The 12,385-nt window shown below is 42.2% G+C and overlaps 1 protein-coding gene across 2 annotated transcripts in view; it reads right to left on the bottom strand.

Annotated features, from left to right (window-relative positions):
• The window catches only part of LOC140734530 (sodium- and chloride-dependent neutral and basic amino acid transporter B(0+)-like), an 85,475-nt gene that overhangs the window by 46,778 nt on the left and 26,312 nt on the right, over positions 1-12,385 (bottom strand). For both annotated transcript variants that reach the window (XM_073058615.1, XM_073058616.1), the window contains exon 8: positions 5,463-5,691. In XM_073058615.1, the coding sequence (XP_072914716.1) occupies positions 5,463-5,691 (229 nt within the window). The remainder of the gene's footprint in view (positions 1-5,462; positions 5,692-12,385) is intronic.

Genomic DNA, 12,385 nt, shown 5'->3' with positions numbered 1-12,385 from the left:
AAGCAGATTTTCTAATACTCTGGAGATTAGAGGGAGCCATAACATGAGATCCACACATCATTGTTCTTTGACATACTGACAGTTACTCTCATCTTGCTGTGAACTCTGGAAGCAAAGGATTACCATGAGATGGCCATTCTTGCATCATAATTTTGTAGACTTTTGACAATGTGAGTTCATTCCTTGTTTTCCTTTGTACTTTGGAATTTGTTGCCAGCAGCTGGTCCACCAGTACGGTGTGGAACACTCTCTGCTGGGTCACAGTATGAAGACTTCTCTTCTTCAGTTTCCAATAGTGGAAGACGTGACAAGCCACCAGCATTGCTGTGTTGTTTAGACAATAGACAATAGGTGCAGAAGTAGACCATTCGGCCCTTCGAGCCTGCACCGCCATTCTGAGATCATGGCTGATCATCTACTATCAAGGTTTGATACCCTTGAACTCTATGTCATAACAGTGGGCTACTAGGAATAGAGCCCAGTGTTGGGACTGAGCAGCAGTCATCACTGGAATTCCCTTCCTGGGACTGCAAATGGACACAAGGGGCTGGTTATCTGTCACTACCGCAAACCTTTGTCCCTAGAGGTAGTAGTGGAACTTCTTTATACCCCATACTAGACTAAAGGCCTCTCAGTTGATCCCTGTGTAGTTATAGTCTCTTTGTTTCCTTGAATGTTTTTTTACATCTTTCTGACCCACTTTGCTCTTCTCTGTAACAGTGCGTTCTATGAATGCAGCACTCTAGCAACGTTTGGGAGAAACAGTTTAGAAAGACTCAAGTATGACCTGAGTTGTGACACATTTTCCGGTTTGGGTGCCTGTAGCACTGTTTCAACCTTCCCTTGTGATTAAAGTAAGTCATGCTTGTCAATGACTTGTGCAAATAATCTCAAATAATAACAAGGCGGCCTACAGAGAAGAATTCATCACCCTGACACTGTGGTGTCAAGAAAACAACCTCTCCCTCAATATCACAAAAACAAAGGAGCTGGTTGTGGATTACAGGATGAATGGAGACAGGCTAACCCCTATTGACATCAATGGATCTGAGGTTGAGAGGGTGAACAGCTTTAATTTCCTCAGCATAAACATCACCAAGGATCTCACGTGTTCTGTACATACCGGCTGTGTGGTGAAAACGGCACAGCAGCGCCTCTTTCACCTCAGATAGTTGAAGATGTTTGGTAGGGGCCCCCAGATCCTAAAAACTTTCTACAGGGGCAGAACTGAGATCATCCTGACTGGCATGGGAACTGCAAAGCTCAATTGCAGGACTCTGCAGAGGGTGATGCAGACAGCCCAGTTCATCTGTAGTTGAGAACTTCCCACTATTCAGGACATTTACAAAGACAGGTGTGTAAAAAGATCACTGGAGACCTGAGTCACCCCCATCACAAACTGTTCCAGCTGCTACCATCTGGGAAACTGTACCACAGCATAAAAGCCAGCACCAACAGGCTCTGGGTATTTTCTTCAACCAGGCCATCAGACGGATTAATTCATGCTGATACAATTGTATTTCTATGTTATATTGACTGTTGTACGTATTATTTATTACAAATTATTATAATTTGCACATTAGGAGAAGGAGCTTAGGGGAGTCAATGGTGCCTAACGGTGACTCCTTTGCTTGCATCTTCAAAAACAGCTCTATTTCTATCTTTAATATATCTATTTTTTTCCTTTCAAGGTTCTTTTGAAAACCCTGACCAGGAGTTACATGCTGACTTTGGTTCTTTGCAGGAATGGGACTCACTCTGGGGGTTTCACGACTGGCTGTTAATTGACATGCCAAGGGCACGGCCTAAGAGCTTCACTTGCCAATGACCTCCAAGATTTCATGGCTCTGTAGATGGGCAGATTGAAGGTCAGTGTCATGACAGGAGATCGATGTGTCATCGGGGGAGTTGGACAATCTAGGGCCGTGTGCCCAGAGACCCGAGATCTTTGGGCACAGAGTTCAGAAAAAAGCGATGCAACTGACTTTTATCATCGTAAGCCAGTGAATTGTTTGTTATACTCCTCTCTCGCTGTGAAATGGAGACACCCCTTTCTCCCTTATTAGAGAGAGAGATTGCTTGTGGTATGTCGAAGACTGGGTGAACAAGTATTCTTCGGGCTACTGCAAGTCTGTGTCTTTGCTGTTGCTTTGCTGCACGCTTGGGTGCTCGGTGGTGGGCACTGATGTTTTTTTTTGCCGGTAGGGGGATGGGGGATCGTTGCTTGCTGCTGCTTATGCATGGGAGGGAGGGAGGAGAACTGGGGGGGACTTTGGGTTTCTAACATTCACTGTCATTCATTCTGTGGGAGCACTCCTCTGTTTTTGTGGATGGTTGCAAAGAAAAAGTATTTCAGGATGTATATTGTATACATTTCTCTGATGTTAAATGTACCTTTGAAACCTTTGAAACATTGCACATTTAGATTTTTATATTTCATGTATATGAAGGATAATAATATGAAGGTAATAAAGTCAATTCAATTCAATTCAACATAATATGAGATTTCATTCTTGAAAATCTCATGTTTGTCTCTCTTTGTGGCTGGTAAGCACTTTACCAAGTTTCTGCAAGTGCTCTTCATCATTTTTGCCAGTCACGATGATATCATCAAGGTAACATTGTGTTCCAGGGATATCTTGGAACATTTGGTTCATTGTTCCTTGCCAAATTGCTGGAGGTGATGTGGCACCAAAGGTGAGACAATTATACTGAACAGTCCCTTGTGAGTGTTGATTGTGAGGAACTTCCTGCTTGACTCATCAATCTCCATTTGCAGATAGCCTTGTGCCTGTCTGCCAAAGATGCAAAAAAAATCTTCTACATCATGGCAGGGATGCTGCAGAGTACACAGCAGAGGGTTGATGCACACTTTGAAGTCCCCACATATGTGAAAATTCCAAGCTTCCCTTTCTTGATCACTGGGACAACGGGCATGGGCCAATCACAACCTTGGAGAGAATTCCAGATGCGTACAAGCTCTGCAGTTTAGCATCCATTTTAGGACATAGTGCATAAGGCACTAGATGCCTTTTATGGAATCTTGGTGTTGCTGCTTCATCCAGTTCAATTCTGGCCTTCATGCCTTTGAGTTTAACAACCCTCTTCTCATTTGCATTAAGCAGCTGTGACAGTCTCTGGTTAGTGCTACCATTTGGGCTGCTTTTGCCTGTTGATGTCACACTAAGAACTTTGAATGTGTGCCAGTCTAGTTGGATTTTTCTCAACCATTCATGTCCAAAAACTGCTGGCCCTCCACTTTTTAATTCATAAGACTCTAACTGCTGTGTGTGGCCTCCATACGTCACATTTACTTTCATTTTACCTCTGGGAGATACCTTTTCCCCTGAGTGGGTCTTTAGCATCACCAAGGTTTTTTTCTAATGGTAGCTTAAAAAAGTCTGTTGTAGTTAACTTTTGAAATTATAGACAAAGTTGACTCTGTATTTAGCTCCATTTATTGTGATCAATATGATTTTGTGATCTGCTTCAGTAATACTGTGCAGTTCTAGGCATGACTGCTCAACTTTGCCAGACTCTGCTGCCTGATTCTGTTTCACATTTAGTCACTTTCTGCATTTGTTTAGTTTTATCTTTGAAACTTCTCATTCTGTCTGGTTTTTCTTTGGTTGTGCTTTTTGTCTGACTTTCCCACTTTCTTTGTGGCCTTGTCTGCAACACTGTCTGGAAACCTTTTGTTTGAAGCAACAGTCATTTGCATCATGGGAGGATTTACCCCATCAATGACATTTTTGGCTTTTGCACCATTTGGGGATATTTTGTGTGTTTCGCATTCTAACCTATTTTCTGTAGTTTTGTTGCATCCTTTGATGCAGCTTCTAACAATATTGCAATGGTCAATAATTGTTCTAAGATTAGGTCTCCTGCTTTCAGTAGCCTCTGTTGTATGCCCCATACAAGGCGGTCCCTTAATGCATCAGAAAATCCATCTCTAAAGTCACAGTACTGGGTAAGTTTGTACAGTTCTGTAATGTATTCCAAAATGCTTTCCTCCTTTGACTAGTTTCTTTTGTATAATCTGAATCTCTCAGCTACTACTAGGAGTTTAGTAACAATTTCATTGGATGTCCTGCAATTTGGCTTTGCAGCAGATACTAAGTTGCATAAAGGCCTGTGCGTGGAGTCTTTCTTTGCATAACAATACAGTTCAACCTCTCGATATGCGATTCCCAGTCCTCATTAGCAGTGTCAACTTTACTGATTAAGGCGATTGTCATGTTATTTTCACTTTAACTTTGCTAGTTGTGTGTCTTTCACTGTGTACTATGCAGTTACTCAGACATTCCTTTGTTAGAATCCGTGACTGCCTTCTCCTTACTGTTTAACTCTTTCCCTTCACTGTCTCTTCCTCCGAATTCTGTCATCCATAACTGTCGGTGTCATTGTTGATATTTGCTGAATTTCAGATTCGTAATTGTCGCCAATTTGTTGTGTGCATACAACTACATATCAAATAAATAAAGCATGCACACAGGAGACAAAGTCAACTGGTGTATTTACATTGAAGAGAGAGAGAGATCAATGTGCATGCGTAGATAACATCAGTGTGCGCGGGTAAGTTATTAGTCCATATGCAGTGCTAAGGGGAGTCATTGCTATAAAACAAATAGATCCTTACATTACAGTACTCATGTTATTATATCAACACACTTTTCATACAAGTTTTAAAGATGTCACTATTTAATAAACTTTTCGATGAACCTGGTTAGTTTCAAAACAGAATGACAAATGTGAATTCAAAGGCAGCAAAGAAAATGGGCTCCTGGTGAGTTTAATGAAAGTGTAAAAAGGGAGATCCAGTGAGTTTAATGGGAAGATGGCAAAGGGGACTCCAGTGAGCTGGACAGGAGCATGAGTAATGTACCCCAATATGTTTAAATACAGGGCAAGAAATAGAACCATGATAAGTTGAAAGGGAGAGTAAGAAACACAGCCCTAGAGAGTTCATAAAGAGGGCAGAAAATGGGCCCCAGTGAATTTAAAGTGAATGCAGGAAACCAGTAATTTTTAAAGGGAATACGGAAAATGTGTCTAATGAATTCAGAGGACCACAGGAAGTGAAACATAAACGAGTTTGTAAGGAGAGCTGAAATTAGCATAGGTGCATGATGTTTTAAAGCAGCCTTTTATTTTCATTTCTTGCTTCTTTTCTCTCTGTGTAAATTTCCCTCTGTTTATATCAGCAAAAGATTTCGCTTGACTTTATCTCATACTGTTTCCTTGACAACCATTAAATCTCAGTGAATTGGAGAGACACTAAAGGCTCTACTGTTTCCTAAACTTCCTAATGCCTTCGTTTCTGCAGCATCAACTCATGCCTCGAGAGTAGTACAATGCAAAATAAAATCAGCTGATATTTCAAGAAGAAGACTAATAAAGTGAGACAGGTGTGAAATCTACTCCAATAACATCCAGCGCATCAGAGTTGAGACCATGCATACCTGATTGAGCAACCTCTGAAACAGACTTGTCTTGCACGTGAGCCATGTGTCCAAGAATGGAAAAGATGACAAATCCAGCAAACACACTTGTGGCAGAATTCACAACACAAACAATGATGGTGTCTCTGTAGCAATTATTGTGGAATTTGTTATAGGATGACAATGTTATTAAGCCACCACTGCCCACTGAGAGAGAAAAGAAAATCTGAGTTGCAGCATCTTTCCAGACCTGGTGAATAGAAAATGAAATCAGTCAAATTTTACTTGAATTCATTCAACATTAACCTTTAAGAACGTGAAAGGATTAATTCCACCATTCTGTGGTATGTATGGCTGCCCTGGAGCTGTGCATGGTTCACTTTGGAGTATCTGTGAAGCTGAGAATGTTGGAATAACACATTTAGTGAGTTGATCACACCACAATCTAAAGGCCCAGGGAAAGATACGGAATGGGTGACGAGCGGGGTCACATAGAAACATAGAAAATAGGTGCAGGAGCAGGCCATTCGGCCCTTCGAGCCTGCACCGCCATTCAGTATGATCATGGCTGATCATCCAACTCAGAACCCGGTACCTGCTTTCTCTCCATACCCCCTGATCCCTTTAGCCACAAGGGCCATATCTAACTTCCTCTTAAATATAGCCAATGAACCAGCCTCAACTGTTTCCTGTGGCAGAGAATTCCACAGATTCACCACTCTCTGTGTGAAGAAGTTTCTCCTCATCTCGGTCCTAAAACACTTCCCCTTTATCCCTAAACTGTGACCCCTCATTCTGGGCTTCCCCAACATCGGAAACAATCTTCCTGCATCTAGCCTGTCCAATCCCTTTAGAATTTTATACGTTTCAATAAGATCCCCCCTCAATCTTCTAAATTCCAGTGAGTATAAGCCTAGTCGATCCAGTCTTTCTTCATATGAAAGTCCTGCCATCCCAGGAATCAATCTAGTGAACCTTTTCTGTACTCCCTCTGTGACAAGAATGTCTTTCCTCAGATTAGGGGACCAAAACTGCACACAATATTCTAGGTGCGGTCTCACCAAGGCCTTGTACAACTGCAGTAGAACCTCCCTGCTCCTGTACTCAAATCCTTTTGCTATGAATGCCAACATACCATATGCCTTTTTCACTGCCTGCTGTACCTGTATGCCCACCTTCAATGACTGGTGTACATTGACACCCAGGTCTCGTTGCATCTCTCCTTTTCCTAATTGGCCACCGTTCAGATAATAATCTGTTTTCCTGTTCTTGCAACCAAAGTGGATAACCTCACATTTATCCACATTAAATTGCATCTGTCATGAATTTGCCCACTCACCTAACCCATCCAAGTCACCCTGCATCCTCTTAGCATCCTCCTCACAGCTAACACCACCGCCCAGCTTTGTGTCATCCGCAAACTTGGAGATGCTGCATTTAATTCCCTCGTCTAAATCATTAATATATATTGTAAACAACTGGGGTCCCAGCACTGAGCCTTGCGGTACCCCACTAGTCACTGCCTGCCATTCTGAAAAGGTCCCGTTTACTCCCACTCTTTGCTTCCTGTCTGCCAACCAATTCTCTATCCACATCAATACCATACCCCCAATACTGTGTGCTTTAAGTTTGCACACTAATCTCCTGTGTGGGACCTTGTCAAAAGCCTATTGAAAATCTAAATATACCACATCCACTGGGTCTCCCCTATCCACTCTACTAGTCACATCTTCAAAAAATTCTATAAGATTCGTCAGACATGATTTTCCTTTCACAAATCCATGCTGACTTTGTCCGATGATTTCACCTCTTTACAAATGTGCTGTTATCACATCTTTGATAACCGACTCTAGCATTTTCTCCACCACCTATGTCGGACTAACTGGTCTATAATTCCCCGGTTTCTCTCTCCCTCCTTTTTTAAAAAGTGGGGTTACATTAGCCACCCTCCAATCCTCAGGAACTAATCCAGAATCTAAGGAGTTTTGAAAAATTATCACTAATGTATCCACTATTTCTTGGGCTACTTCCTTAAGCACTCTGGGATGCAGACCATCTGGCCCTGGGGATTTATCTGCCTTTAATCCCTTCAATTTACATAACACCACTTCCCTACTAACATGTATTTCCCTCAGTTCCTCCATCTCACTAGACCCTCGGACCCTTACTATTTCCAGAAGATTATTTATGTCCTCCTTACTGAAGACAGAACCAAAGTAGTTATTCAATTGGTCTGCCATGTCTTTGTTCCCTATGATCAATTCACCTGTTTCTGACTGTAAAGGACCTACATTTGTCTTGACCAATCTTTTTTCTTTTCACATATCTATAAAAGCTTTTACAGTCAGTTTTCATGTTCCCTGCCAGCTTTCTCTCATAATCTTTTTTCCCTTTCCTAATTAAGCCCTTTGTCCTCCTCTGCTGTTCTCTGAATTTCTCCCAGTCCTCAGGTGTGCTGCTTTTTTTTGCTAATTTATATGTTTCTTCTTTGGACTTGATACTATCCCTAATTTCCCTTGTCAGCCATGGGTGCACTACCTTCCCTGGTTTATTCTTTTGCCAAACTGGGATGAACAATTGTTGTAGTTCATCCATGCGATCTTTAAATGCTTGCCATTGCATATCCACCATCAACCCTTTAAGTATCATTTGCCAGTCTATCTTAGCTAATTCACATCTCATACCTTCAAAGTTACCCTTCTTTAAGTTCAGAACCTTTGTTTCTGAATTAACTATGTCACTCTCCATCTTAATTAAGAATTCCACCATATTATGGTCACTCTTACCCAAGGGGCCTCGCACGACAAGATTGCTAACTAACCCTTCCTCATTGCTCAATACCCAATCTAGAATGGCCTGCTCTCTAGTTGGTTCCTCGACATGTTGGTTCAGAAAACCATCCCGCATACATTCCAAGAAATCTTCTTCCTCATCACCCTTACCAATTTGGTTCACCAAATCTATATGTAGATTGAAGTCACCCATTATAACTACTGTTCCTTTATTGCACGCATTTCTAATTTCCTGTTTAGTGCCATCCCCAACCTCACTACTACTGTTAGGTGGCCTGTACACAACTCCCACCAGTGTTTTCTGCCCCTTAAAGTTATACAGCTCTACCCATATCGATTCCACATCCTCCAGGCTGATGTCCTTCCTTTCTATTGCGTTAATCTCCTCTCTAACCAACTCTCTACCCCACCTCCTTTTCTTTCCTGTCTATCCCTCCTGAATATTGAATATCCCTGGATGTTGAGCTCCCATCCTTGGTCACCCTGGAGCCATGTCTCTGTGATCCCAACTATATCATATTCATTAATAACTATCTGCACATTCGATTCATCCACCTTGTTACGAATGCTCCTCGCATTGACACACAAAGCCTTCAGGCTTGTTTTTACAACACTCTTAGCCCTTATACAATTATGTTGAAAAGTGGCTCTTTTTGCTTTTTGCCCTGGATTTGCCTGCCTGCCACTTTTACTTTTCACCTTACTACTTTTTGTCATGAGTATCATCCGGAAGTGCATCAAGGACGTTGTCCCCCAGAAATCAGTCAGGGTCTATCCAAACCAGAAACCCTGGATCAACAGTTCTGTGCGAGCAGCACTTACCACGTGACAGAGAGCTTATGCTGCCGGTGACCAAAAGGAACTTAAGAAATGAAGCTACGATCTGCGCAAAGCCATCAAGGCAGCAAAACTGTACACAGAGAAGATCCACACTCAACTCTCCACCAACAACACATGCAGCTTACAGCAAGGTCTGCAGACCATCGCAGACTTCAAAGCTAAACGCAGTGGAGTTTCCAACATTGCTGCCTCTTTCCCAAATGAACTAAATCTTTTTTATGCTCGATTCGATGATGCCAATACTGATGAGCCCCTGAGGAGAGCTGCTGATGCGACCTGCAGCTTGGTCATCTCTGAGACTGAAGTAGGTAGGTGTTTCCAACGAGTGGACAGTCATAAGGCTGCGGGACCGGTCGACATCCCAGGGCAGGTACTCAAAGTGTGCGTGGCACAACTGGCAGGTGTGTTTACTGACATTTTAAATCTCTCCCTCTCTCAGTGTAGAGTGCCCTCCTGCTTCAAAACATCCACCATTGTTTCTATACATAAAAAGAACTAAGGTAACATGTCTGAACGACTGGCGTCCTGTCGCACTCACCTCAATAATAAGCAAATGCTGTGAGGGGCTGGTCAAGGATTACATCTGCAGTATGCTACCACCCACACTGGACCCCCTACAATTCTCCTACCAACACAACCGATTGATAGATAGCGCAATAACCACAGCTCTTCGTAACGTCCTTACACACCTGGAGAAGAGGGATGCTTATGTGAGAATGCTTTTCTTGGACTACAGTTCAGCATTCAACACCATAATTCCCTCCAGTCTCGACAGGAAGCTCAGAAACCTCAGCTTTGACCCTGCTTTGTGTAACTGGATCCTGAACTTCCTGTCAGATCGCCGGCAGTTGGTAAGAGTGGGCTCCCTCACCTCTGCCCTCTGACCCTCAACACAGGTGTCCCTCAGGGCTGTGTACTAAGCCCCCTCCTTCACTCTCTGTATACCCATGACTGTGTTGCCACCCACAGCTGCAATCTGCTAATTAAATTTACTGATGATACTACACTGATTCACCTAACCTCAAATAATAATGAAGCAGCAGACAGAGAGGAAGTGGTGTCACAGTGGTATCGAGAAAACAACCTCCCCCTCAATATACAAAAACAAACCAGCTGGTTGTGGACTACAGCAGGAATGGAGATAGGTTAACCCTTATTGACATCAATAGATCTGGAGTTGGGAGGGTGAACAGCTTTAAGTTCCTCAGCATACACATCACCGAGGATCTCACGTGGTCTGTGTGGTGAAAAAGGCACAACAGCATCTCTTTCACCTCAGACAGTTGAAGAAGTTTGGTATGGGCCCCCAAATCCTAAGAACTTTCTACAGGGGCACAATTGAGAGCATCCTGACTGGCTGCATCACTGCCAGGTATGGGGACTGTACTTCCCTCAATCGCAGGACCCTACAGAGAGTGGTGCGGACAGCCCAGTGGATGTGAACTTCCCACTATTCAGGACACTTACAAAGACAGGTGTGTAAAAAGGGCCCGAAGGATCGTTGGAGGCTCAAGTCACCCCAACCTCACACTGTTCCAGCTGCTACCATCCAGGAAACGGTGCCACAGCAAAAAAGCCAGAACCAACAGGCTCCAGGGCAGCTTCTTCCACCAGGCCATCAGACTGATTAATGCATGCTGATACAATTGCATTTCTATGTTATATTGACCGTCCTGTTGTACATCCTATTTATTTATTATAAATTACAATAAATTGCACATTGCGCATTTAGGCGGAAATATAACGTAAACATTTTTAATCCTCATGTATATGAAGGATGTAAGAAATAAAGTCAATTCAACTCAATTCAATACAAGTGCATCAGTAGCAGGAAGGTAGTGCAGGAGACCCCTACATCCAAAACAGATTACTGTTTTGGTTACTGTTGAGAGAATTATCTCTTTAGGCAAGGGTAGCAGTAGTCAGGATCATGGCACCATGAGTGGCTCTGCTGCACAAGAAGGCAGAGAGAAGAATGTCAGCAATATCACAGTAGATGATTCCCTGGTAAGGGAAACAGAAGCTTTTGTAGCTGCAAACAAAGCCCAGATGCAAAGGAGATGGGTGTCTCAGAGGGGCTGCAGGGCAGTCTGGAAGGGGAGAATGAACGGACATTGTCATGGTGTATATGCATGTGCATGGATTTCAAAAGGTAGGTTTGCAGGTATATTGGGTTAACAGGAAGGCAAATGGACTATTGACCTTTATTGTTAGAGATGTTGAATTTACGAGCAGGAAGGTTTTGCTGCAACTGTGTAAGGTACTGGTGAGTCTGCAGCTGGAGTACTGATTGTAGTTCTGGTTTCATGACTTGTGGAAAGACACTGGCTTTGGAGGCAATGCAGAGATTGAATAAACTGGGACTATTCTCACTAGAATTCAGAAGAATAATAGGAGATCTTATAGAAACATATAATTGTGTGAATGGGAAAGCTAAGATAGAGACACTGAAGTTGTTTTCACTGGTAGGTGAGACTAAAATAAGGGACATAGCCTCAAGACTCAAAGGAATTCATTTAGGATGAGATGAGCAGAAACTGCTCATCCCAGCAGTATCTGCACTCCACTGGGCCTCCACTTTTTCCACTGAAAGCTCAAAGCTTTACACTGCTAAATTAACACTGATCTTAATCAATAAATTGTCACAACATAACTTGAAACATCTGCTATAAAACCATTGTAATGAGTTAAAGTTTTAAGCTTTTTCCCACAACCAACTCCATTAGCATTGTGAAATCGGAATTATGAATGAAAATACTTCTTGTTCCTTTTTCTTAATTAAAATTTACTTCCTGTCTCTTTCACTTACTGAATCTACTCTTTCAATTCCTCTATTTACCTTTCTGTGAATATATGAAATTGAATACAAAACTTTGTGTTCCTTTCTCTGTCCTTGAGTTAGTAATGACAACCCTTCTGTTTGATTGCTGAGGATTTAGCCATTACTTTATTGCCCTTTTCATACAGATCACTGATTCTATTCGGAAGAAACTGTGATATTTCCATTTCCAACTGATGGAGACTCGTAGAACAAAATATCACCAACACTAAACAAGCAGAATTAATAGGAGACACTGTTCAATGCCTTGCCTCTGAATATTAGATCAATCTTTAGACCATGGATTGATGGGAAGTTACACCTAAAACCTCAGTTACTGAATTGGTTCCAAGATTTTAAAAAAAGTTTCAAGGAATAAATATATTCTGTGGCTTCTAATCTCATGTAGCCTTATTCATCATCTTATCTTCCCATTACAATCTCCCCTTTCCTTCCTGCATACAAGCATGGAAAGATAACATAGTGATGCAGCT

Source organism: Hemitrygon akajei, chromosome 10 (genome assembly GCF_048418815.1).
Source record: "Hemitrygon akajei chromosome 10, sHemAka1.3, whole genome shotgun sequence".
NCBI classification, from domain to species: domain Eukaryota; kingdom Metazoa; phylum Chordata; class Chondrichthyes; order Myliobatiformes; family Dasyatidae; genus Hemitrygon; species Hemitrygon akajei.
This window is presented reverse-complemented; position numbering and strand designations above follow the sequence as displayed.